We start from the raw sequence: 27375 nt of genomic DNA, 5'->3' as shown, positions 1-27375 counted from the left end.
AATTATAGAGATCAGTACATCCTTTTGCTCATATTCTTTCTGTTCTGTTACCTTTTTATTTCCCAAATAAAAACTTAGCTCGTGACTCTTGTAAACATTTTAGACATTCATCCTCAGTGTCAAAAGTCAGAGAGACAAAACAGATCTTTGAACCGCTTCCAAAAAAAAAAAAAAAAAAAAACCACAAACTGTTAATCTGAGGCTAGCTAAGCCTTTCTTTTCAGCAAACACAGATATATGGCCTCTTCTCTCTTGAACTCCTCTTTGGAACTTACTCTTTTCTTTTCTTTTTTTTTTTTTTTAAGATTTTATTTATTTATTTGACAGATCACAGGTAGGCAGAGAGGCAGACAGAGAGAGAGGAAGGGAAGCAGTCTCCCTACTAGGCAGAGAGTCCCTTGTGGGGCTTGATCCCAGGACCCTGGGATCATGACCTGAGCCGAAAGAGGAGGGTTTAACCCACTGAGCCACCCAGGCACCCCAGAACTTACTCTTTTCAATACATTATTCTATGCTTTACCATTTTGAAGGGGATTTACACTGAAATAGATCAGATAAGCATAATTACTACAGATAGAAAGAAGAAATAGAGAACGTTAGTTGATTACCACGTAGAAAAATGACACATGACCCTATCCTGTGGAATCCTATTTCATGTACGCCCAGTGCTGTGTAAATAACGGGGCGAGGGGAGGGGGGTCATACCGTGCACATCTTGGATCCCTTCTTAAGCCTTCTTTTGTTTTCCAGTCTCAAGACCAAAGCCCTCCTTGTGCTCCAGTCCCAGTCCACTTCTTTTCATTTAATCAGCTCTCATGACAATGCTTACACAGTATTGGCTGGAGTGCCCACTTTGATTCTACCCCAATCTCTATGACGTCCTGCTCATGGTCTAGAATTCCAGGGAGAGGGAAGAACAGAGCAAAGAAATCATCAAGGAATCATATGTAACACTAATTCTGAGCAGAAAAAAATATATTTTAATTCTCTTTACAGTTTACTTGTGGTTTCCTGAGGCTGAGTTTGCTCTAACCCAAATCATTGCTCTTAAAAATCACAAAACAGTAGATATAGGTGGAGGATATTTAAATTCAATCTCTTTCTTCTATCTGTTGGGAATGATTCTCACCTGGCTCACGTCCAAGGATAAGAATGGGGTATAAATTAGTGAAAATGAGAGTTACAGTTTCCATCCCCCTCCCATCCATCCATCCATCCATCCATCCACAAATACATCACTGAGCTACCGACAGGCCTTCTGTAATTGCTTATACCAGCAACACTTGTCACTTTAGAATCTCAGACTTCTGACAACTCAAGTGCAAAATGTAAAATTAATTCTTGACATTTTTCCCAAATCAATTAGGTACTGTCCAGAAATTTAGGGAATTTTGTCTTTTTCCTAACTGCATCCCAGTTTTGTAATTACTTTTTAGAAGTGTATTTGTTTCCATATTAATCTTGGTAGAGGGAGTTATTATTAGTAAATCATTTGATTATGTTCACATTTTCTGAATAGAAGGTCAAGTTTTAAAATTGAGTAGATTATATACTACTAGATGTTTACAAGATTCACATTCATGGAAGTAATATTATATGTTAACACAACTCTTAAAGACCCAGTCTCACAATAGGCCCTCATTACTGAAAGACTGTCATTTTCCCTTTATGCTAATAGAGTGAGAAGTATTACATTTCCTGGTGCATTAAGTACAGGCAAATGATCTTGAACTTGAGTTTCTTTCATTTATGTATATACTTACTCTAGAGGAAAGGGGATATTTTTGACAGTTTATAGTTTGCACATACATTACCTTTGAAGCTTCCCATAATCTTGTGATTTAGGCAAAACAAATATTATTGTCAGCATAGTATTGCCATTTATAGGTGAGGAAATTGAGATCCTTAATAATAACTGATTTGGGACCCAAATATAGGTGTTCTGTTTCAATCCAGCATATTCCTGTTTCAGTAAACTAATAATAGTAACACTAGAAGTATCAGTAATAATAACTATCTAATATTAATATCACCCACACTTTGGGCCACAAAACACTGTGTTAAACAGTCTGTATGCATCATGTTAGTTTAATTTTATCCTTACAACAGCCCTATGTATAGTGATTCTTATTTTTATTTTATAATGTGGACACTGCAGGTTCAGGAGATTGGGCAGAGTTGGCAGGATCGCACAGACAATTAGTAAGAAAGTTAGGATTTGGGTCTAGAATGGCCTGACTCCAAATCTTACACACATTTCAACTACATTAGACTAGCAAAAGAATGTCAGCTTAACGCTCTGAAGGGTTTGGCTGAATTTATGTCTAGATGACTTTCTACTGTGTCTGTGATTTTCAGGGTCATCTGGTGATGCATTTATTTCTTATTTCTTGAAAACAGAACTATTGGAAGGGAAGAATCTTACCATGATTTCCCCCAAACTATTTATTTTTATTTATAGTATATATAATACAATATCTTCTATCTTGAACACATTTCATTATAATAAACTAAAGGCCTCTCTCTGCAACATGGGAGTAAAATTATACTCATTAAAACAGTTTCATCATATCGAAATTACTTTGAAATGCAACTGTCCCCTCCCCCCTTATTATCTGTTAGCTGGCTTCCCTGGGTCTGAGTGGAGCATTTTCTTTCCAGCATTTCCCAGCCACCTAAGTATTCTTTAATAACTTCTTTTGCCTCCCCAAAGCAGCTTAACATATTCTAATTTACATAATTTGTAGAACATCATTGTTAATATTCAGTCATATTCATACTCATTGCTATTAAGAAAAACCTAAGAAGGACACCTCAGTGGCTTAGTCATTTAAGCATCTGACTCTTGCCTTTAGCTCAGGTTATGATCCCAGGGTCATGAGATCAAGCCTCCATTAGGCTCCGTGCTGCTGAGCATGAAGCTGCTTATGATTCTTTCTCTTCCTCTGCCCCTCCTCCATGCACGCTTCCTCTCTCAAAAAAAAAAAAAAAAAAAAAAACCCTAAGAAAATGCCTAGTAAATCTCATTTTTCTTTCCCCTAATGCCTTCTATATTATAAATTTTATGAACTTCCCTAAGGCCTATACTGATAATAAAAATGGCTGAGGAAGCTATGGTAATCAGAGAGAATGGCGTGTAGTGAAATAGTTCCTTAATGATCCTCATAATAAATTGTGCTGCCGTGAGCCAGCTAGTTTATTTCCACTACTCAAATTAGCTGCCCCATAAATACCTGCTATGGGGTCCATTCTCAGAATTAAAACAGTGTTAGTCTGTTGTTTCCTATATCAACCTTCCTAGTCATTAGGTTTTCCTTAATCCATCAATGTTTTTCTTACAACTTCCCACATAAATTCTCTGCTTGGGGAGATAAAGCCCACTCAGTGTCCCACTCACTCCCTATAATCACCCACAATATTGTTTTTATTCCTGGGCCAGTGCCTTTGTTCCCATTCTTCCTACTTTATCTACTCCCACCTGCATTTTCTCCCTTCTCAGAGGCTCAGCTGTATCCTTAATGTTTTCTGCAGCAGTTCCAGCCCATATGAGTTTCTTGATGTCAGAGACCGCATTGTACACATTTCTGTATTCCTGACACTTCGTATAATGCCTGATGTTCAGTAGGCACTCAACCAATTAAATAGGTTTTGAGCAGCTGCTTTGTGCCAGGGACTTGGTAGGTTTGAGGATATGGATCCAATAAGAGATAGTCCCATTCCTTGTTCTTAACACTCCTCACTCCTTTATGCTTTGGTCTATACTACACATCAATAGCTTGTTTGTCTGTGTCTACATGGGCCTTCTTAGAGCTTACTTTATATGGATGCCTTATTTTCTCAAAAGAACAGGAAGCTGCTACAGTGTATGAACCAGTTTTCATTATGCTTTTGTTTTTTTCCTCATTCCTGGTCACATTATAGGTTCTTAGTAAATCTTAGCTGATTGGTTCAGCTGTATTCATTAGTTTGTGTCTTAAAGTCTCAATTTCCTCATCTGTGAGATGAATATAATGTATAAGGTGTAGATCTTGAATATAGATATATAGAAAGTATGACTGGGCCTGACCCATAATAGAAACTATTGATATCTTTTCCATTTTTATAAAAACTGTTGAATTTAAAGTCTTGCAACTGGGCCAGTTCTAATTTTGTATGTACGACACACATTTGCCCCCAAAATAGAAATTTGAACCTTTATTTAGTCTTAACTCTTCCTCTGCATCTGAAATGCAGTTACATCGCTTAATCAAGTTAGCAGTGGTCAAATGTCAGGATTTTTCCTGGACACCCAGGAAACCCTCTGTACAGGTTGTGGCTAGACAGGAAACCCCCCATGATCCAGACAAACTCCCTCCTTCTCCACACCTCCAGGCACACTCTGAGGGACCTCTAGTGGGTTATGACAATCCTGGGGTTTGTAGTGGAAAGGGACTCCCAAGATCATGTAGTCCTGCTTCTTCAACAGAGAAATAAGATTACCAGAGCCAAAGAATTGAGTTCCCTATTGACACTGTCATGAATGGTCACTTGAAGCCCTCTGACTTCTGGGTCATTGCTCTGCTCACTCTTCCATACCTCTTCCTCCTCTAGACTCAAGATTAGGTCAGAATAGAACTGGATTATGGTAGATGAATGCCTGAATGACACTTAGCCTTGCAGAATTGGGATCCTGACTATAGCTACTTCCTGAAATTGGATTCATTCATTCATTCATTCATTCACTCATTCAACATTTACCCTTTGAACAAATACTTACAAAAGTTGTATTCCAAACTCTAGTGATACAGCTAGAACAAAGCAGACAAAAATCCTTGTCTTCAGTAAACTTTCACTTGGTGGTAAGAACATGGCCCAAGCTAGTAAAGTGGCGGGCTGAGGTCTTGAACTCAGGCAGGAAGAGTTGGCAGAAGGCATGTTGATTCACTCATTGCATCAACATTTATTTGTTCAGCAAATGCATGTGGAGCTTCTACTGTGGCTGAGTGGTATGGCAGGTGCCAAGCATATGGCAGGGAACACAACTGCCCCATCCCTGCATGGAGTATACTGTCAGGAAGAGGAGGGGAGGAGAGCAAACAGAAGTAAACCATAGGCTGTTTGGTGGCTAAGTGCCACCAAAGTAACAAGAGTGAACAGGCAACATTTGCAAAGTTTCCAGCAGTTTCCTATCCTAACCTAAAGACCATAAGCAGATCCACGCCATTAGGGCAAAAAGTTGGGGGGGGGTGGTTCTGTTGAATAGTGTGCAAATTGAGAATGGAGTTGTGTCAAGATCAGCTCAGGAACGTAGACAGTGACGGTGCTAGGGAAAAAGGACTTGGCCCTCATGGGATCCTCATGCCTTGCTTCCTGTGGCGCCTCGTAATAGTCTGGTGGTTTATAAACAAATTTACACTTCTGCTGAAATGTTATAAAATACTCAATGTATGTCTTAAAAAGATCTTTAAAAATATTTCTCTGAGCTGGTTCTCACGAGGCATTTTATAATTTATTGTGGATCTCTGGATTTCTGGAATCCTGCCTTGGCCCAGCCTCTTAGTAATTAAATGCTTCAGAACAGTGTGTGCTAAGATGTCCACGGTTCCTTGCATAAAGGAATACTGGTGTTCCCGCACGCCAGAAAAACAGAACTTTGTTGCCCAAGCACCAGTGGGCATTTGTTCTCAGCTACATCCTTGATCTGGTTTTAAAACAGTTATTTTTCACTCATTGCAAATAGTAAAATGGGGACATTTAACATGATTTGTTCTCATAACTAAAGCAATTTTTTGTATTATAGGAAAATTAGAAAATACAGGAGAGTAAAGAGAAAAAATTAAAAATTAATAATACTCAGCCTTTTTCTGGTTAAATAACCTAACATATAGGCTTATAAAAATATGATAAAATTCCCACTGCAATAACTCAGGTAATAGAGAAGTTTTTAGAAACATACTTTCTCACTCCCCACTTCTCAGTGCCTCCTGAGGTTACTTGTATTTTACACTTTTTCTGTGTTTATGTATGCATATGGATATTCAAATATACATTCATTTAAAAAAATATTATAGTAATTTTATGCTAATGTTTCTCTCAAGGTTGGCTTATATCACTCTGGATAGATTAGGATGCAATCATATTGAGTGTAGGGGAAAGAGGCTGCGTTCCCGATAGGTTAATATGTCAGTGACGTTTTAAAGGACGCTGACATTAAATGCTGAAACTTTAATAAAATGCACACATATTTTTATCCCAAGGTTACAACAGCACTCTGAACAAGGCACCTGAACAAGGCACAGGAAGTCAGCATTTGTGGCCACAAGAAAAATAATCTGGTCTTGGACTTTTACTTTCATATGGCAAAGTTTTAAAGACTTAAAACAACTAAGTCTGCTCACAAAGAAAAAGAAAAAACAGATTTTCCTTGTCTCTTATGGACTGCCATGTAAAAATATTGTTTGCTGGCTTAACGTCTGACAATAAGAGATACTAGCTTAAAAATATGTTTTACTTATTTAACAGTATGTCATGGGTAATTTGTCACATTCACACAAATGGGTCCAATGCATTGTTTTAAATAACATATTTTTCATAGCGTAGACATACTCTATTCAACTAACTCCCCAATCAACAGATGCTCAGGTTGTTTCCAGTATTTTTCCTCTTTAAATAATGCTGCATTAAACATTTTTATATGTATTTATATGTATTTTATATGTATTTATATTTATTGATAGTTGATAATGCAGTAGTTTTTAAAAGTTGAATTACATTTTATTTATAAACTAAACCTACTGTATGAATCTGTCCTTAGATTGGTCTTATAGGTTCTTGAGTTATTTTACGTTACTATAACTAAATTTGCATATACAAACACACATACACACAAGTGTACACACACACACACACACAGAATCCATATATACGTGTGTAGAAAGCCCTTGTAGTCCTCATGACACATCCCCAGCCTGCTCATCTCACCTCATCACACACCGCACCTAGCGTGCATCATTCCCCCACCAGCCCGCCACCTGCCAGTGTTTCTGCAGTGCTCCGTCTTCACGCTTCCCTTAGTGAAATTTGCTTGGAGGCCTGCACAAACCCCTCTCCTCCTGAAAGGTTTTTCTGATCTCACTGCCCTTTTAAGCAGAAAATCCACTCCTACTTTGTCATACCAAAGCAGTTTCTCATCTCTACCTGGAGCCCTTTTCTCAATCTGCTTTGTGTGAAAGCTGGCACTGTACCCATCTGTATCTTCTGGTAGATTCTGAGTCTCTTGGTGGCAGATACCATTTTGGCTGAATGTAATATTACCTGCATGTAGGTAAAGCTACATGAATGAGTTTGAATGAATTGAATGTAATACCTGCTGGTAGGGAAACCTTAAGGAAATACTGATTGGACCTGGGCAATACGTTTAAAAAATAAAAAGTCAGAGTCAATATTTGCCTTTGAAGCCCTATTATAAGTGATAACTAACTAGAGTTACTAAGGCAATTTTGTGAAAAGGTAGTAAGTAAAACCATCACATGTCATATGTATATTTTTGGCTTTAGGAAACTTTTCCTTTATTGCAAGCCTTTTCTCTAAAGGGCCAGAGAGTAAATATTTTAGGCTCAGCCAGTCTTAGGATCTCTACTGGTTCCTCAGCTTGCCCAGTGTAGTGGGAAGCAGCCGTGGACAGTAAGTAATGAATGAGCAAGGCTGTGTTCTACTACAGTTCCATTCACAGAAGCAGGTGATGGGCAGGATTTGACTCACGGGCTGCTCTTGGCAACTCCTGTTCTAGACAGCATATGACTACATTTAGACTAACCTGAGTTAACTCCAAATTTTGATTTTTCCACTTTAGGTCTTCAGCTTACTGTGTGACTTACTTAACCTCTTTGTGTTTTTCAACACATGGATATAAGAGTAATATTGCCTCCTTCATGTTAGACATCTAGTTCAGGACCTAGCATTTACTGAGCCCAGAAACAGAAGCCACTAACTTGCCTTGTTAAAGGTAGCAGCAGCATAGAAAGGGGGTCGGAGAGCATGCAGCCCCTTTTTTTCCACTGGAAGTAGCAAAATCCAAAGGACAAGGCAAGTGGAAAATCAATGGGAGTAGCAGAGACTATAGGATGACAGTGGCCAGTCTCCCCAATAGAAGCAGCGATTCTCTAAGTTGTGCACTCCTGTGTAGAGGGAATCAGGGGTACATAGACACACATTGACATTTCTGCTGTACCAGCAATCACATTAATAAAAGACTTTGAAGGTTGTTTGGAGCACCTGGAACTATGATAAAAAGGTATGGGCCAGGTTTCAAGCAGAATTACCGTTGAAAGAGTAATACCTGGAAATTTCAATGGTATGGCCTTTTTAGCTAAAATCAAACAAATAATCTTTGGCACATCACTGGCCTAATCATCACCAAACATTTCTGCTGCCCGCCGGCGTGCAGGAGACTCTTTCCAGATGCAACACTTCAATCACATTTCCTCTGCCAGCAAGAGGAAGTCCAATACTTGAGAACAGCGTGCAAGGCTCTCCACAACTTGGCTCCAGCTTGTTCTTTTAGCCTCACCTCCAAGCCCTCCTTTCCCTGCACAGTGCAGGTATGTCGGCCTAGTAGGTTGATGAGCCTCTTTGTGGCTGCTGAACATCCTCTCTCTTACTGTGCCGATGCCTGGTCTGCTGCAGCTCCTGCTTTTCTCCCACCTTAATTTTCTAGAACTTTACAAGCCCACCGGTCCTGCACGTCTTCCTTCTTTTAGGACCAGACCCAACTGCATCCTCCACAGAGTCCCCCTCCTGCCTCACTCCAGGCCGTCTCTCCCTCCAGCTGTCAGAAGCATTCCTGACTCTCCCTTTCTTTTGCTGTGCCTTGTGACAGCTTCTTGATGCCTTCTGTGAGTGCTCCGCAAGCCCTGGAAATGATGCACAGAGTAGGGGGAACCTGGATTTGGAGTCTGCAGACTTAAGTCTTCGTCTCACCACTGACTCACCAAGATGGAAAAGTGGTTTAGTGTCTCTGAGCCTCCGTTTCTTTATTTATATCCAGGGCCTTATACCTCTACCTTAGAGAGCTTTTGTGAGAATGAAATGAGGGTGAACAGAGTGAAGATCTAGGGTCCTTAGAAGGTGCCTGTCTCCCTCAGGAAATGTTACTGAGCCTGAACTGATTACAGGGTTTGACTTGGTGTATCTCCCTAGTGATGTAATCACTTTGAAAGCCAAACTGTACTGAAATACGTCTGTGGTTAACGGCAGTGCCTGGAATTTTATTTTAAAGCCACTCAGTAAATTTATTTCATTTATTTTTAAATTGCTTTTTAAAGTCCCCATCAAAGTTATATAAGGCATCCTAGCTTCTATTTTTCAAATTTTGAAGATAGAATCAAGATCTTCATCAGGATCTATTGTAAAGGGATGCTTTTAAGATGGTTTGAAAATCAACTCAGTTTCATCAGTTTGTAAAGTTTGGGGAATATACCCAAACAAATATTTGCCAAAATATATAAGCAGACTAAAATGGTACTTTTTTCCATTTTATTCTTTGCAAAATGACAACACCATGGCTATTGAGTGTGCACACTGTGCCTCTGGCTTTCCATGTTGACCAGCTCTCTCCACCAGCTGTTCACTGCCTAAATCCAAGCCCTCTTTCTATTGCTCATATTCTTTCCTACAAGGAGATAAATAAATCCTGATGATCTGTATATATGCAGAGCATAATGAAAATTAAGCGTATTGATTAATGAAAGTATTCCTCACATTTTTGTACACATCAGTGCTGAATAAAAGTTTGCAAACTATTTTATAATACAGAGTTCCGCGAATTGTTCAGTCTCCATTTTGCACATTGGGAAGCTAAGACCTAAGCTGAGAGTTTAGAAATGAGCTCCAGGGTACAAGCCTAGAGCCTGGATGCAGGTTTTCTCTGCCGAGGGTGCTGGTCTCCCCACTACACTGCAGCTTTACTACCCAGAGCAAGCGTGTCCCACAAGTAGCTATCTAGGCCTTCATTTTAAAATCCACGGTGGGATAACAGAAGAAATTCTTCCTCTGTTTCTTGCATTTTTGATTAAAAATTGTCTAACAGGGGACAACTAGGTGACTCAGTCAGTTAAGCGTCTGCCTTTGGCTCAGGTCGTGATCCTAGGGTCCTGGGATCAAGCCTTGTGTCCAGTTTCCTGCTCAGCAGAGAGCCTACTTCGCCCCCCTCCCACTGCTTGCTGCTCCCCTGCCAAATAAATAAATAAAATCTTTCTTAAAATATCTAATGGTAAAAATATATATATCTAATAGATAGAATATGTTTTTACCATGACAGATATTATAAATATAATGTCCTAACTAGATAAAATTACCTCCAATTATGTATAAGTCACTTAGATTCCTGTGTAAGGTTTTGGTGACTGAATCATTGTCCTCATCTAAAACAAAAATTGAAACAGTACTTGAAAGCTTGTCAGTGAGGATAAAAGGAGAGAGCTGCTGTACAAGTGCAATAGGAAAATGCATTTGCAAAGCAAACCATTACAATTTTTGTGAAAATCATAAATATATAGAGATAAATTAACCAATGATTTCAAGGTCTCTCTACTCAAAATGATACTTGGTAATTAGCAACACTGAAAAAAGTTTCATTTTAGAAGCTTCCATATTCATTACAAACCATGAACCTCAAGTTTGTAATAAAGTTGCATGACGGAAGAGTTACAAAATTAGTCCTTACTGCATACAGGAGCATTTTAAAAGTTAATTAATTCTCTGACATTCAACTGTATAACTAAATTACTTTATACAGTTGTTTAAGCACAATGTCTATAATCTTCTGATTAAAATAAGAGCTAAAATCATCAGAGCAGTTACTATTTACCCACTTGCTAACCATACCATCCCTTATCATCCCTGATAGCTCCTTCTCAGAACCTGAAGGGATTATCCCCCAGAGAGTTCTAGAAACTTTCTGCTGTAACAGACTGAAAGGGGGTTGGAGGTGGGGGAGAGCTTTCAGGTTGCAGATTTCAAAGTTAGATTTTCTGATGGAAAATACCTTTTTAAAATCTTAAACTGAAGAAGAATTGTAACAAGGCTCTGTGCAGCAGAATACCTGCGAATTCACTATTGTTTAGCCTGTGGTTTCTATTTAAATTTGTGCTTCTGTCATGATTTATTCTTACCTCACCAGATAATGAATCTAGATTTTATTTCTGTTCTTTGCCCAGACTTGTACAGCAGGCAAAGTGTTTGAAAATCAAAGGAAAAGAAGATATTGACTTGGATAATCTCTTCAGAGGTAAAAAGACAAAAAAAAAAAAAAAAAAACCAAAAACCAAAAAACAAAAAACACTAGCAAAAACACAGACTGTGCTTTTTGTTGTGAAGAATGTCTGATTTGTTTGCCGGGTTGGTTTTATCATTCCAGGAGGGGATAGTGGAAAGAGCTTGACGAGACAAGAAGAGATTTGTGTTCTAGTCCCAACCCTACAGACAAGTAGGTTCTAATACTTCTCCACCCCAACCTTGATTTTCTCATTTTTAAAGTGAAAGAACTAGACTGTAATTTCTGTGATCCTCATTCGTGATAAGACAAATCAAGACCTATCGAAGTAAAGGTCTCAGTGGCGGAACTTCTCTGCCATCTGCCTAGGGCATGAAGGAGCATCTCATGGCATTTTTATATGTTGAGGAACTGGAAAATGTATCTAAGTATTAAGACACCCAAGAAAGTTGTTGGGCGGCAAGGGGGTGGCGGGGGCGGGAAGCTTTGTTTAAACTTAAAACTAAAAGCTGAAGGATTATTAGTGTAGGAAAAATAATTGCATGTTTTCATTTAATTCTTTTTCTTTCCAAATAAGTTTCGCTCTTTTAGATAGAATTGTGTCTATAATTTTGAGGTTATACTGTAGCAAGCTAGCTAAGGAATAAGTTTCCCCTCAGTTTTGTTCTTTCAGTGCAATAATTTTTATTTAATCAGATGAAAACATTGGTGACTTGTAATGAGTATCCTATGTCTTCAGCCATAGTAGTTTTGCATGTTTGTATCTCCCAGAACACAGCAGGAGCCCTGTTTCTCTTACAGAGGAAAAGAAAATTAGTGAGTTTTCTGCTGACTTGGTAAAAAATGCAGCAAATTAAAACAACTCGGTAGCACTGCACTCCTCTCCAGTATGATTGCTTACTAGCCTTTTCTTAAGGAAGAAAGAGTGCTTGGCAGCCATTGTCCAAAAAGAGCTCTGACCTCTCTGAGCAGAGCTAACCCATTCACTCCAGGCAGGCACCAAGCTCAGCTCCCGGCCAAACGGACTCCTGATTCCATCTCAGCCACAAAGAGGAGGAATCTTTTCCGAAGAAAATGGAAGGCGGTGAAGTTACTTTGGTTTCATTGTGCATCTACACTTTGCTACCTAACCAGAAGCATTTCTGGGTAATATCATCAGATCTGAACATTGCCTTAAATAAAATAAATGACTGATATTTTAGAAACTGCTCCATACAAATGTTCTAATCCATCTTACAGAGCCTCCGTTCTGTAAACAACATGTGTTTTGGAGCCGTATAAGGAGCTCTTAAAAAGTGTCAGTGTTTTAATTCATATTTTGACACTTTTGAAAATATCTCCACAGAGTAATTATGTATATGTTCCTGTTAAAACAGATACACAGTCAATTTTGTAATTCACATAGTAAAAGTAGTAATGAGAATCATCCTTATAAAAATAGAAAATATCACTAGCAAAATACATTTGCATAATGTGAAAGATGAAATCTCTTCTAACTTATTCACTGTGTACTTATTCTTTCCTGCATCACTTTTAAAAGGTTTATAATGCCGACCTTAAAAATAAAACAACTGGGACGCCTGGGTGGCTCAGTTGGTTAAGCAGCTGCCTTCGGCTCAGGTCATGATCCCAGCATCCTGGGATTGAGTCCCACATCGGGCTCCTTGCTTGGCAGGGAGCCTGCTTCTCCCTCTGCCTCTGCCTGCCATTCTGTCTGTCTGTGCTCACTCTCTCCCCCTCTCTCTCTCTGATAAATAAATAAAATATTTAAAAATAAATAAATAAATAAATAAAACAACCAGTTATTTTACCAGCAAAGTGAGTTTACTTAGGTAGGAATAGCAAGAATTGTAATTAGGGACAAGCCATCTCTGGTAAAAGCATGGGCAAATCCAGAGAACAAAAGAGAGGAACATTGCTTTATAGAGAAAAAAGAGGAAGTTGCTCTGGACGAAAGTTGTTGCAGAGAAGGGAGAGTTCAGGGTGTGATTGTGACATTAAACAATTATTTACTATTTTGCTTTTATTTTTTGCAAGCCTATAAATCTGAGCATAAATTCTAAGTTCTTACACTTATTATTGTTCTGGGTATAGATATGAATAAATTCCTTCTTAATTCATCAGAGTACTCTTTTAAAAAGGAAAATGGGCTAAAATGTGTTCTCCATTTCTCCTATGAGGGGAAATGCTGTACTTCTGATATTTAAAGATTGTGTGCACGTGTGTACACATGCATGTGCAGCTTGTGTTTTCATATCTTGGGTTTGTTTTCAGTTTTTACTTGGAAACATCTTTATTTCCTAAATGATTTTATTCACAATTTGATTCCTGGCAGATATAAAATTTAAAAACCTACCCATAATTTTCAAGAATACTTCTTAGACATACGATTGTCTTTCTTTCACCATAATAATGATTAAAAGTAAGATTGGATGATAGAAATTTTTAATTAGTCATACAAATTTATTGAGGAAAACATGATTATCTGAAAGGGTGTCTGGAAGTAAAATTGATGGAAGTTAGAGTTTGTCTTCCTAAACTACAGGTTTGCAGGTAAGCCTGTCAAGTGTTATGCATGAGACATGGCAAATTGTAGTTCTCTTTGCCGTCTTTTGTTAAGTAAAATAATGCATGATGATACCGTTGCCATATTTGCTGTGCCACATCCCTTCTTTGGATTTGAGTTGGGCATCTGTGTGGTGACCTTTCAGGGTTTTACCTTCTCCATGAATGTTCCACAGATAACTGCATAAAATCTGCTCCTTTGAATACAAGTTGAGTGAAGCTGATGAAAGTGCATTTCCATCAAGTATAAAGGACCTGTACATCTTAGCAGTCTGCCCTTTTGCTCACTTAGAAAGCCCAGAACCAGAGCAGCTAAAACTTAGCTACTGGTTAGGTACCACAGACACATGTCACTGTCTAGGCCACTGCAGTGCCCTGCCCCAGGGGACATCTTTGGTATTGTAGAATGTTCAGCTAGAAAACCTGTATTTTAACTGTTTACTATCTTTTGTTCTCAAATGTGTAACTAAGGCTCATTTTTTTTACAAATCCAAACATTTCATCAGGCGAAAAATAACACAATATAAGCATGAAAAAGGTAAACATTGTTAATAAATCCCTCACAGATTTATTTTGGATCTGTAATTCACCTTTTTGTTTTGTTACTAGTATAGAATCATGTTTGGTGAACTAGAGTTGAATTTTTCCTCTAACTGCATGAGGTACATGGCTCTCATGTACACCTGCTACGTTCTTTTATTTTTTAAGTAATAATTTTAGACGAGTTCAGGAGATTATTCTCACTTAGTCACCATATGGGTCAAGAAATAGACTCTGAGCAGAAGCCTCCCTCGTGCAGTCAGGTTACCACCTCCAGTCAGGACATCACACTTCTGATTCCTTTCACTCTCACTGTTGCTTTGCCTTGTTTTGATCATTTTATCATTGAAATCACACAGTATGTATCCATTCATGTCTGACTTTTTGCTAACATTACATTTGTGAGATTCATTCGAATCATTGTTTGATTCTTTGCTTATTCTTTTTTTTTTTAAATAAAGACATTTTTTTTCAGTATTGATTTTTTTTAATTTTCAGAGAAATGCAATTATAGAAGACTTGTTAAAAATCACAAATAAGATAACTACTCCTACACATAATCCAACTGAATTATTTTCATATTATCAGTACAAAGTACACAAGAGATAATTTTTAAGCATTTACTGAACAAATTGATTATTTTTTCACTTTAATATTTATTATTAATGCTTATTGAGTGCCTTCTATATGTCCAACACTGCTTTATCCATCCTTTCTCATTTATTCATTTATCAGTTAGGATTTGGCTATTCTTTTTTTTTTTTAATTTTTTTTTAATTTTTTATTTTTTATAAACATATTTTTTTATCCCCAGGGGTACAGGTATGTGAATCACCAGGTTTACACACTTCCCAACACTCACCAAAGCACATACCCTCCCCAATGTCCATAATCCCACCCCCTTCTCCCAAACCCCCTCCCCCCAGCAACCCTCAGTTTGTTTTGTGAGATTAAGAGTCACTTATGGTTTGTCTCCCTCCCAATCCCATCTTGTTTCATTTATTCTTCTCCTTAATACTGCATATGACTCAATTTTATGAAGATGCCACAGTTTATCTGTCCATTTTAATATTGGTTGCTTTCAGTTTTGCCCTCTCAGTGGTGGTGCTGCTAGAAAAGTTCTTTTATGTGATTTGGTGGACCTGTGTGTGCATTTCTGTAGGGTACAGACCGAAGAGGGAAATTTCTGGGTAATTGAATGGGTTTGCATTTAGGAGCTGGTGTCAAGTATTTTTACAAAGTGGTTGCACCAACACATTCTTGCCAGCATGATTTGGGACTTGCAGGCACTCCAAATCCTTGTCAGCAGTTAATACTCTCAGACCCTTGTCTTAGCAAGTTATTTGGGTTTGCTGTGCTAGTTAATCATGCTCTTAATTTTGCGTTTCCCTGGGGCCAAATAGGCTTGAACACATTTTTGTGTTTATAGGCTATTTGAACATCCTATTTTTGTGAAATGTCTTTCCCATTTGTCTTTTAGATTGTCCCTTTCTTATTGATGTATAGGAATTCTTGATTTCTGTAAACAAGTCTATTTTTGGTTAGATATATTGCAAATACCTTCTCCAGTCTATGATTTGCCATCTCACTCTCCTAATGGGGCCTTGTGATCGATAGAAAGTCCAAAATTTAATAGGGTGCATTAATCCTTTCCATTTTGGTTAGCACTGCTAGTGTCCTGTTTAAAAAAATTTGCCTATTATACATTCATGAAGATATTCTGCTTTTTTATTCTAGAATCTTTACTGTTTGATCTTTCAGATTAAAAATCACCTAGAACAGATTTTTTATACATGACATAACAAAGGAGCCAAGATTCACTTTTTATATGAATATTCAGTTGACCCAGCATCATTTAGTAAAAAAGACCTTCTTTTCCCCATTGCTTATCATAAATCAAGTGACCATGTATGTAGAGGTCTATTTCGGGATTGTGTGTTCTGTTCTATTGACTTGTCTGTTCTCGTGCCAATACCATGCTGGTTTAATTACTACGACTTTTTAACTTTATATCATAAATCCTGATAGCCAAAAAGGCCACTTCTCCAATTTTGTTCTTTTTCTTTGGGATTGCTGGGCTATTCTTGTTCCTTTGCATATCTAAAGAGCTTGTCTATTTACATACACACACACACACTCCCAAACAACTTACTCTGATTTTGACTGGAATTGCAGTGAAAGTATAGATCAATTCCAGATGAACTGGCATGATCTCCTTCATGAGCCTGGTACATCCTTCCTTTAAATTTGGCATTCTTTAATAGTTTTCAATAATGTTAGGTAGTTTCTCTGAGCCAGGACCTCCTGTGTAATCTTGAATAGAAATGTGATAGCAAGGTATCTTTGTCTCATTCTCAGTCTCGGGAAGAAAGTGTTCAGAAGTTTACTTTTAAATATGAGGCTTACTGTAGTGTTTGTAGTGCCCTTTAATAGGTTGAGAAAACTGTCTCCCCTTTTAGTTTGTGTTTTTATTTTTATGAATAGGGATTGAATTTTAGCAAAGGCCTTTTTCTGCATCTTTTTGGATGATCACATGGTTTTTCTCTTTATTTTGTTAATGTGGTGAGTTACAGTGATTTTTTTAAATTTAATTTCTTTTCAGTGTAACAGAATTCATTGTTTATGCACCACACCCAGTGCTTTATGCAATACATGCCCTCCTTAATACCCACCACGAGGCTCACCCAACCCCCCCAACCCTCAGTTTGTTTCTCAGAGTCCACAGTCTCTCATGGTTCATCTCCCCTTCTGATTTCCCCCAACTCACTTCTCCTCTCCATGTCCCAGTGTCCTTCATGTTATTCCTTGTGCTCTACAAGTAAGTGAAACCATATGATAATTGACTCTCTCTGCTTGACTTATTTCACTGAGCAGAATCTTTCCCTGTCTGGTCCATGTTTCTACAAAAGTTGAGTATTCATCCTTTCTGATGGAGACATAATACTCTGTAGTGTATATGGACCACATCTTCTTCTTAAGGGAATGTCTTGTTGAGGTTTACCATATTTTTTGGAAAAGTCTGGAAGTTTTATGTGTCTTACTTCAATGAATTTCAATAAATAAATATTCATGTACCACCACCTCGGTCAGAACTTAGAACCAGTATTTCTTTACCAATATAGGTAGGCCTCACCTTGCTGAATATGCAATGAAATAATTCCAGTCCCCTAACAACACAATTCAGCTTTCAGTTACCACAGTATGTTAACTGTGGACCATTGCACAAAGTGCTGCTAGCCCTTTAGTCCACAAATCACCACCTAACTCACAGATGCTTGCTCTGTATCGTACATAGAGGGCATGAGCCTAATGATCAGTGACCAATAATATCTCTTCTTTCAGAGGCTGTCAGTGACTGGCCTGAGCACTTCTGTTATTCAGTTCACATACTGACAGCAAAGCATGGAGGGTATGGCCTTCTTGCTCCCAGAGACAAACACATGGGTTGTTTTACTTAAGTGGATACTCCATTAGCCCCAACTTAACGAAAGTATAGTAAAGAAACAAAATGAAAACACTGGAAGTGAAAGTCTAATCAAATGTTCACAGATTTATAGAAAGAATAGCCCACCCTGGAGCTGCTGGCACAGGCCTCGTTTGAGAGACACTAACTGTGCTGCCAGAGGGACTCGGGGAGAGCAGACTCCTGGACATAAAAGAGAAGCTGCTGGGACAACCAGATGAACATGTTCTGCGGGAAGAGCCCTTCACGTTAAAGGGACTTGCAGAGATATTCAGAGCATTGTATATGTGAAAAATAAGATGGTAGAAACTGACCCAAACTCAGAAAGGAGTATGACAATTTACCAAAGCACAGAAACGATGCTTGCTCTGTATCGTACATAGAGGGCATGAGGAAAACCAACACTGCTCGCCTCTGATAACGTTTTTTAGAAAGAAATATAACGCTTTATCTCAATGTTTTTAATGTTTTAAATCACAGTGTACTAAAATTCTTACCCCTTCTATTGTTTAAATCTCCCTAAACAACTATAATCAACAGTAAAATATTTTTAATATTTTGATCAAAATTTGCAAAGGTCATAGAGAATTCAGTTTTCTCCATTAATTATTAAGCTCACCTTGTATTTAGCTCATGCCCAGTGAGAACGTCTGTATTTTATAAAGGACATTTTCAAATATGTTCATAAGAGAAGTTGGTCTGTGAATTTTCTTTCTCATGAAGACCTTATTGTGTTTTGGTATGAAAAGTCTGATGACCTCATAAACTGAATTGGGAGTATGTACTCTTTTTCCCTTTTCCACAAAAAAATTTATGGAAGAAAAGTGACATTTCTTTCTTAACTATTTAGATATATTCACCAGAAAAGCTATCTGAGCCTGGAATTCTTTTTTTTTTTTTTTTTTTTTTAAAGATTTTATTTATTTATTTGACAGAGAGAAATCACAAGTAGATAGAGAGGCAGGCAGAGAGAGAGAGAGAGGGAAGCAGGCTCCCTGCTGAGCAGAGAGCCTGATGCGGGACTCGATCCCAGGACTCTGAGATCATGACCTGAGCCGAAGGCAGCGGCTTAACCCACTGAGCCACCCAGGCGCCCCGAGCCTGGAATTCTTAATGGGAAAATTTTAATTATAGATTCAATTTCTTTAATAGATTGAGTACTTTAGATTTTTAAAATTTCTTACTTTGGACTATGTTGATTTTTTTCTACTGTGCATTTGTTTTCTCTTTTATTAATTTCTGCTATTTCAGTCTTCCTGATTTCCCTTTTTTTTGTGGTTTATTATTATTGTTTCTCTAACTTCTTTAAATGATTGCCTGGATAATTAATTTTTAAGTATGCACTTAAAGCTATTAATATTAATCTAAGATCACTTTCCAACATTAAACTATTTTTGATTTATCAAATTTCATAACCATTTAATTCAAATTTTTTCACATTTACACTGTGCATCATTTTATCTATGGGTTGATTATTAATTGCTCACTTCCAGATACTTGTGGGCTTTATTATCTTATCTTTATTGGTTTCTAGCTTTATTCTACAGTGGTCAGAGAACATTTTCTGAACAATGAGTTTGTTAATCATGTTATTAGATCTTTATTTTTACTGATACTACTTTTACTTTTCTTTTCTTTCTTATTTTTTTTGTCTGCTTGTTTTTCTGCTTTTTTTTCTTCTACTGGTTCCTGAGAGAACTGTGTTAAATCCCTCTTGTATGATTGTAGAATTAATGATGATTTCTCCTTTTTCTGTATATATTTTTTCAGGCTGCATTATTAGGTTAATATAACTTTAGAATTATTTTATATTCCTAATCAATTTCTCTTTTTATAATTTTGAAATGTATCTTTATTTATCCTAGTATGTCTTTCCCTACAGTCTGCTCTATCTGGTATTAATGTTAGTACATCGGTTTTCTCTGGTTAACATTTGGATGGTTAGTGTTAGTCTTTCCATCCTTTTATATTCTCATCTCTGTGTTTATATTTCAGTATGTCTCTTGGAAGTGGCATGTGATACTTAGTTTGATATCCATCTGAATACAGCAGTCTTTTAATTAGAATATTTAATACATTTATTTGCAATGTTATCACCATTAAGATGGGTTTATAGCTATCATTTTAATAATTGTTTTCTATTTTTCTTAATAGCGTCATATTTATTTTTATATTTCTTGCTTTATTTTTTATTCACCAAGAATTTATTTTATTATACTATTTTCCCTCTATTACTTTGTTGGATGTACATTCTTTTAGTAGATATCATAGCTAGTATAATATCCATCATTGTATAGGATCGTTTTTCTTCCGTGAAAGTTCTTTTTTATATTTCCTTTAGAGTGTCTCCTAGCTATGTTTTTTCTTTTCCATAAGTGTCTTTCTTTTGCCCTAACTTTTGAAGAATATTTTTGCTGGTTATAGAATTCTCAATTGCCAGTTAATTTTTTTTCAGGTTTTAATAAGATGATATCTTATTGTCTTCTGACCTCCCTAGTTTTCCTCAAGAAGTCATTTGAGGTTTTATTATGTCTCCTTTGAAGAGAATGTGTGTTGGGATGTATCTTGTTGTCTCCAGCTGCTTAGAATATTCTGTTGTCTTTGATTTTCAGAAGTTTTATTATGAAGTGCCCAGATGTAGTTCCCTCTGTCTTTGGAGGGTTCATATTGCTTCTTAAGTCTGTAGGTATATAACTGGGTTTCATTATTTTGGAATTTTTTTGACTTTTATCTCTTCAAATATTGCTTATGCCCCATTTTTCTCCTCCTCTTGAGATTTGATCTACAAATATATTACACTGTTTCTTGTTTATATGTCTTATATGCTATTCTCTGTGTTTTCCTTTCTTTTTGAACTACATGCTTCAGTTTGGATTTCTTTTTCCACTAATCTTTCTTCAGGATCACTAATATTCTCTTCAATAGTCTCCAGACTGCTCTCCCGAATGAATTTTTAGTTAATTCTTTGCATATTTCTGTTCTAGAATTTTCACATTATGATTATTTATTTGAGAGAGAGTGAGAGATCGGGGGGAGGGGAAGAGGACGAGAGATAATTTCAAGCAGATTCCTTGCTGAGCACAAAGCTTGACATGGAGCTTAATCTCACGACCCTGAGATCATGACCTGAGCCACCCAGGTGCCGCAACACATTATGATTTTTAAACTGGGTTATAATTCTTGAGTAAAATTCTCTATTTTGTCATCTGATTTCTTAAACACATTAGTCACAGTTATTTATTCTGTGCCTTATAATACCAACCTGAATCATCTGTGGGCCTGCTTTCCTTGTCATCCTTTGTAGGAGGGTTGGTCTACTGAAGCTACTCCATCATACTGAGGGTAGAATTTCTGCCATATTTTTGCTTAACAGCCACAAAATTTCACTGGGTGATTCTACCAAAATTTATTTAATTAAATGCTCATTCATGAATATATATATATTTTTGCCTTTACATTTCAAAGTCACAGTAAATACTCATACAATCACATGAGGACATTTGTGGGAATAACCACCACTGAAGGAGTAAGTTGTTGCTCCTTACCCTGCACACTAAAATAGAGTGTCTGAGAGAAGGCGCTTAATAGCAAATTGATATTTATATCAACTGTGGAGTCTTGGTTTTGGGGCGTGGTTTTTTGAAGTTCATCTTTGAAATTAGTGTTCTCTCTGTCCAAGCATCTGTCTCACTCTGTGTGGCATGACCCTTCAGACCAGCAACAACCCTAGCTACAGCTCCACAGACCCTGATGGCTCAGTTTGGAAATGCCCTGTGATCCCTAACAGTGAATTCCATGCTTACTACATAATTTTTTCGTTAGGTTGGAGACTACCACATGTCCTTTAAATTGGGTGAAAATACATTCTGCCATTTTTAGTTTAGGTGAAGGATAGATAGAAACAAATTATCAGTGTATAATACACTTTGTGTATTGTATTATTTAGAAAACCAACTTATGCTATGAGCTGTGTATACATTGAATTTTAAGAGCCTTCTTAGGCTTCATGCCCCATGGGTTTTCTCTCACAGGGAACTGAGGGAAAAAGTGACTCTGCCACCGCATTCTAACTGACATTGTTGGCCTAAGGGAATCATCACAGGTAAAAGAAATTGTTGGTTTCAGTTTTGATGTATAAGTCATCACTCTCATCCTCACAAAAAAGAAGCTGAACAAACTGAAAATCAGCAACAGTTTCAGGTCTATCAGAGAGTGGAGGTCCTGCCCTTAAGGGAAACTATTTTGCCAATGGTTTATATGTCCTGGGAGAAAGGCAGTTAAACAACTCCAATCCCCTCTAGCTGTGTGTCTCACATAAGGGAAGGGAAAAAAGAAAGTCTAATAAACTCCTCTAAGGCCACAGGCACTCACACCCATAAACAAAACAAAATAAAAAACAAAAAACTTGTTTTAATCATAAGACACTAGACCTCTTCCCCAACCAGTATGTTGACCACCACATCAATAGGATGCAATAAAATAACAGTAGATTTATAACTGAGAACTCTGAGACACAGACTTTGTTTAAGGAGTTGCTAGAGAAAACCAAAGACAATAGAGACAGAAACAGGATTCTAGAGGAAGCTGGAACCTCTGACATCCAACATGTACAGATGAACTAAACATTGAACAGCCTAACTGCTTGTTGTTTTAACATATAATCTCACACCAAAGACATTTTACCTAAGTTCTTATTACCTGATACATCCTGTCTGACTTTCAACAAAAACGACAAGGCATGCTAAGAGACAAAACAAACCCGCAACAGACTGAAGAGATAAAGCAGGCATCAGAAATAGGCTCAGATGTGGCACACATTTTAGAATGATCAGACTGGGGATTTAACCATGATAGAGCTTTGTGATTATGTAACTATGATAAGAACACTAATGGAGAAAAGAGAATATGCAAGAATAGAGAGGTAATATAGGCAAAGAGATGGAAACTCCAAAAAGGTATCAATAGGAAAAGCTAGAAATAAAAAACACTGTAAGAGAAATGCAGCATGCTTTGGGTAGTCCCATCAATAGACCAGACAGGGCCAAGGAAAGGATCAGTGAGCTTGAAGCGATGTCAGTAGAATTTCCCACACTGAAAAGCGAAGGGGAAAATGAAAAGGTGCTACAGAATACCCAAACTGAGGAACCATTAGAAAGAGTGTAAAATACATGTAATGGGAAGATCTGAGGAAAGATAAACAAGGGCAGAAGAAATATTTGAAATAATAATGGCTGAGAATTTTCCAAAACTGACAAGACACCAAACCCCAGATCCAGGAAACACAAAAACACCAAGGAGGATGAATATGAGCAATTCTACACCTAGGTATGCCATATTCAAACCAAAGAAATTGAAGACAGAAAATCTTGAAAGAAGTCAGAGAAAAAAAAAATCCTTACCTATAGGGAAGCAATAAGAATTACACTCGACTTTCTTCAGAAGCCATCTAAGCAAAAGGAGAGTAGGGTGAAATACTTAAAGTATTAAAAGGAAAAAAAAAACCCACAACCCACAATTCTGAACACAGGGAAATTATCCTCCAAAAGTGAAGGAGGAATAAAGACTTTCTCAGACAAAGAAAAACAAAGGAAAAAGGAGATTTATCACCAGTAGACCTGTCTTGAAAGAAATGTTAAAAGAAGTACTTCAAAGAAAAAGAAAATGATATGGGTCAGAAAGGCAGACCTATATAAAGAAAGGACATTAAAGGAGTAAACAGAAGTAAATTAAAATCTCCTGTTTTTCATATTCTTAACTGGTCTAATGAATCGCAGTTTTTTCAAATGCTTTTTAAAATCATCATAATGTATGAGATGATTCTAGTTTATGGATAAGTGAAATGAATGAAATCTTAAAGAAAGTATAATTAATATTCCAAGAAAGGAGAGAAAACCAAATTACATAAATTTTCCATTAAAATGAGAGAAGGGAGAGAGAGAAGAAAGACAAAAAACAAAGACATCACAAGTGCAACAAATTCAAAATGGATCACAGATCTCAGTGTAAGATACAGAGCTATAAAACTTCTAGAACACTACACAGGAGATAATCTCTCTGACCTTGTGTTTGGCAATGAGTTCTTAAATACTACACCAAAAGCACAGTTCATAAAAGAGAAACGTGAGAAGTTAGATTCCATTAAAACTTAAAACTTCTGTTCTGTGAAAGACACTGTCAAGCAAATGGAAAGACAAGCCACAGACTGGGAGAAAATATTTGGAAAACATCTATCTGATAAAAGACTTGTGTCCAAAATACACAAAGAAGTGTTAAGAATTAACTATAAGAAGACAGCCCACTTTTTAAGAGGGCAAAGATAGGAACAGAAGCGTCAGCGGACACAGACCTAAATGAGCACACAAAATGATGCTCAGCGTCCTATGTCATCAGGGAACTGCAAATTACAACATCATGTGCCTACACACCTGTTGGGACGGCCCCAATTCCCCAAACCAGTGAGGTTGTGGAACAACAGGGGCTGTCACTTGGCACGGCTGAGAACACGAAACAGCATGGCCACTCTGGAAGAGTCAGGAGGTTCATTTCTAAAACTAAACACAGAACTATCATAGGATCCAGCATTCCTGCTCCTAGGTCTTTACCCTAGTGAGCTTGAAACTCATGTTCACACAGAAACTTACACACAAATGCTTATAGAAGCTTTGTTCCTTATCACTAAAAGCTGGAAGCCACCAACATGTCCTCCAGTAAGTAAACTGTGGTACATCCACACAGTGGCATATTATTAACATTAAAAAGAAATGAGTTAAAACTGGCATATTGCTAAGTGAAAAAAGCCAATCTGAGAAGACTGTATACTCTATGATTTCAGCTATATAATTTTATATAAGAGGCAGAACTGTAGAAACGGCAAAAAAATCAGTGGTTTTTAGGAGAGGGGAACCGTAGGGAACTTCTATACTATTAGGTCAACTTTCTATAAACCCCAAACTGCTCTCAAAAATAAAACATTAATTTTTTTTTAAATGTAATTGTAGTACTTAGGATCTCTGTGATGACTCAGCAGTCCTTGGTGTGATTTGGGCCAGAGAGAGGGATGAATCAAGCTGGAGTCCATGGGGCAAGGTAGGGAACTATTTGCAAGGGGCTAAAAGGTGATTCTAAGGACAGGAGCTTGGTACCCACAATTAAGTCAAGACAGACATTCTGACAAGTGAAAAGAAACATGGTGTAAAAGGCATAAGTAATGAATCTTCTCAGTTTAGTCTGGAAAGATAACAGTCATCGCAGAGATATGTAGCCCGGTAAGACCACATACATGATACACTGGTTCTCCTGGGGCGTTGATACTGCCTTTCTTCTTGCTAATGCTCTCCTGCAGGCAGTCTGCTACTTTCTTCAGATGTCAGTTAAAATATTAATAATTAGAGCTTTCAAGGGAGAACTGAATATAATAAAAGTTTCTCATTAAAAAGGAGAGCTTTACTTTAAAAAATAAATAGCAGAGCCCGAGTCCCAATTCAGAGACCAGCTGAGATTAGAGGTGTTGAGATAGAGCTTTTGGAGGTGCTGAGATTTGAATGATGAGTTTGTTTCTCTGCCAGATGCTCTGAAACTCCTACACTCTTGGGCTTGCTAGAGCTTCAGCATGGCCGCCAGTGAGGCTCGAAGCAGGAATAAAATTCTTGGAAGTAGGTGGAGGGGTCTGGATGCCTCTTAGCCTTCTTTCTAGGATATCTTGAACTTTTTTTTTTTAGTTTATTTTTTAATATGTTCTATATTATCTTTCCAAAAATTCCCTTCATCCTGCTTTTTGAGAAGACTTTTCTTGTCAAGTTCTAGAAGCCCTTGAAAATGAGAAAGCCAGTTTTTGTTTTTTTGATGGAATCTAGACATAGTTTATAGCTTATAGATTTTTAATACATAAGCATTATTGACAAAATATTTTGAAAATTCCAATGTGGAGAAAAGTTATAGTACAAGAATAAAAAAAAGTTTGAGTAAAAATAAATCTGCCTTAATAAGTAGATATTTATTTTTAGTTATAAGGCTTGAAGGACTGACAACTCTGAAAACTCAACTCCACAGCACCAAGTCTGGTGCAGTGTGGGCAGCCATGCCATACGCTTCCTTGGAGTATTCCAAAAATAACCCTCTCAAACTGGAATCTGCCTCTGACACATCCTCTTCCCCACACTGACACCGTGGTTATGGGAGAACACAGCTTTTCCTATCCCAGTCTCTTCAGCCGGCATGCTTAGCCGGTCCCGTGAACATTGTCAGGGGATGGAGTGCAGACACCAGTTGTCAGCTGATGAGCCTCTACTTGTTCTCTGTTGAGAGCTGTGAAGAGTGGACAACCCAGAGACAACCAGAGAAACAGAAATTTTTTTCTAGAATACAGTCACAGCTTGTATTCCAACACTGCACCGTAGTCTTTCTCCAGACTCAAAATGGGATTCTTGGGTTTTTAGATTCAAGCGCATCATCCCAGGCAAGGTGACGGGGGAATTCTAGTAAGTTTGCCTTATTCCCAGGTTTGGGGGATGTGGATATTCCCTTCCCAGACTCTCTGAACGTGGAAGATTCCCATGACTGTGGGTAGAATGGATGTTCCCCACAACAGAGCATTTGTCTCTTTTGTTTGCCAGTTCTCCCTGGGCATTTACAGGCTTCTCTCCCTCATCTCTAATTTTAGTGCTAAAGGGAAATATTCCCAGGCTACAGCAAAGAAGCTTTACCTATCCAATATATCAGGGATCAAAGAAAGAAAGCACCCGAATCCCTCCAACAGGCTGATATTGGGCGACACATTTTTTGCTTTGATGACAGGTGCTGAAGCTTTGAAACAAAGCAAAACAAAACTGCCCAGGTGTACTGTCTCCCTGAAAAGAACATGCCTGCTTTATAGGGAAAAGTTTTCTAACCTTGGGATTTATACCCTATAAGGATATAGTTAATAAGAGCTCAGGGCTCATTCTAAAGGATACAGCAGAAGGGTTAGAGAGGAGAGAATGTTCAAGATGCTGGAATAGCTAAGGGAATGAGGCGGTAGAATTCTTTTTCTTAAAAGCCCTTCATCCAAACGTTGTCCTGGGTCCCTCTATGTAGACAGGACTGCTATTCTGACATTTCGTGACTGTGGGGAGAGAACACGTAAACGGTGATGCCAAGCACCTTGTGTCTAAATAGAGAATCAGAATCCGGTATCTTGAATATATGTAAATGATTCTTAACTATATCATCGGACATTCGTCACTGTAGATTTCTAAACTAAAATTCTTTGGACCTAAAAATCATTACTGAGGGGTGCCTGGGTGGCTCAGTAGGTTAAGCCTCTGCCTTCAGCTCAGGTCATGATCTCGGGGTCCTGGGATCCGAGTCCCGCATCAGGTTCTCAGTTCAGCAGGGAGCCTGCTTCCCTCTCTCTCTCTGTCTGCCTCTCTGCCTACTTGTGATCTCTGTCTGTCAGATAATTTTTTAAAAATCTTTAAAAATAATCTTTGCTGAGAAATACAAAATGAGAGTGCTGTTGCTGACCCCAGTACACTGAGGTTGTTTTCTCAAAAGTTATGCTGATATTATATAAGTTGAA

At 37.7% G+C, this 27375-nt stretch overlaps 1 protein-coding gene across 1 annotated transcript in view; it reads left to right on the top strand.

The window, feature by feature from the left end:
* Nucleotides 1–27375, top strand: part of L3MBTL4 (L3MBTL histone methyl-lysine binding protein 4) — a 403808-nt gene that overhangs the window by 289377 nt on the left and 87056 nt on the right. The window contains exon 15 of the mRNA XM_082699053.1: nt 11196–11266. Coding sequence (XP_082555179.1) covers nt 11196–11266 — 71 coding nt within the window. The remainder of the gene's footprint in view (nt 1–11195; nt 11267–27375) is intronic.

The sequence above is a fragment of the Mustela nivalis genome (assembly GCF_964662115.1).
Source record: "Mustela nivalis genome assembly, chromosome: 14".
Lineage (NCBI taxonomy): Eukaryota > Metazoa > Chordata > Mammalia > Carnivora > Mustelidae > Mustela > Mustela nivalis.
This window is presented reverse-complemented; position numbering and strand designations above follow the sequence as displayed.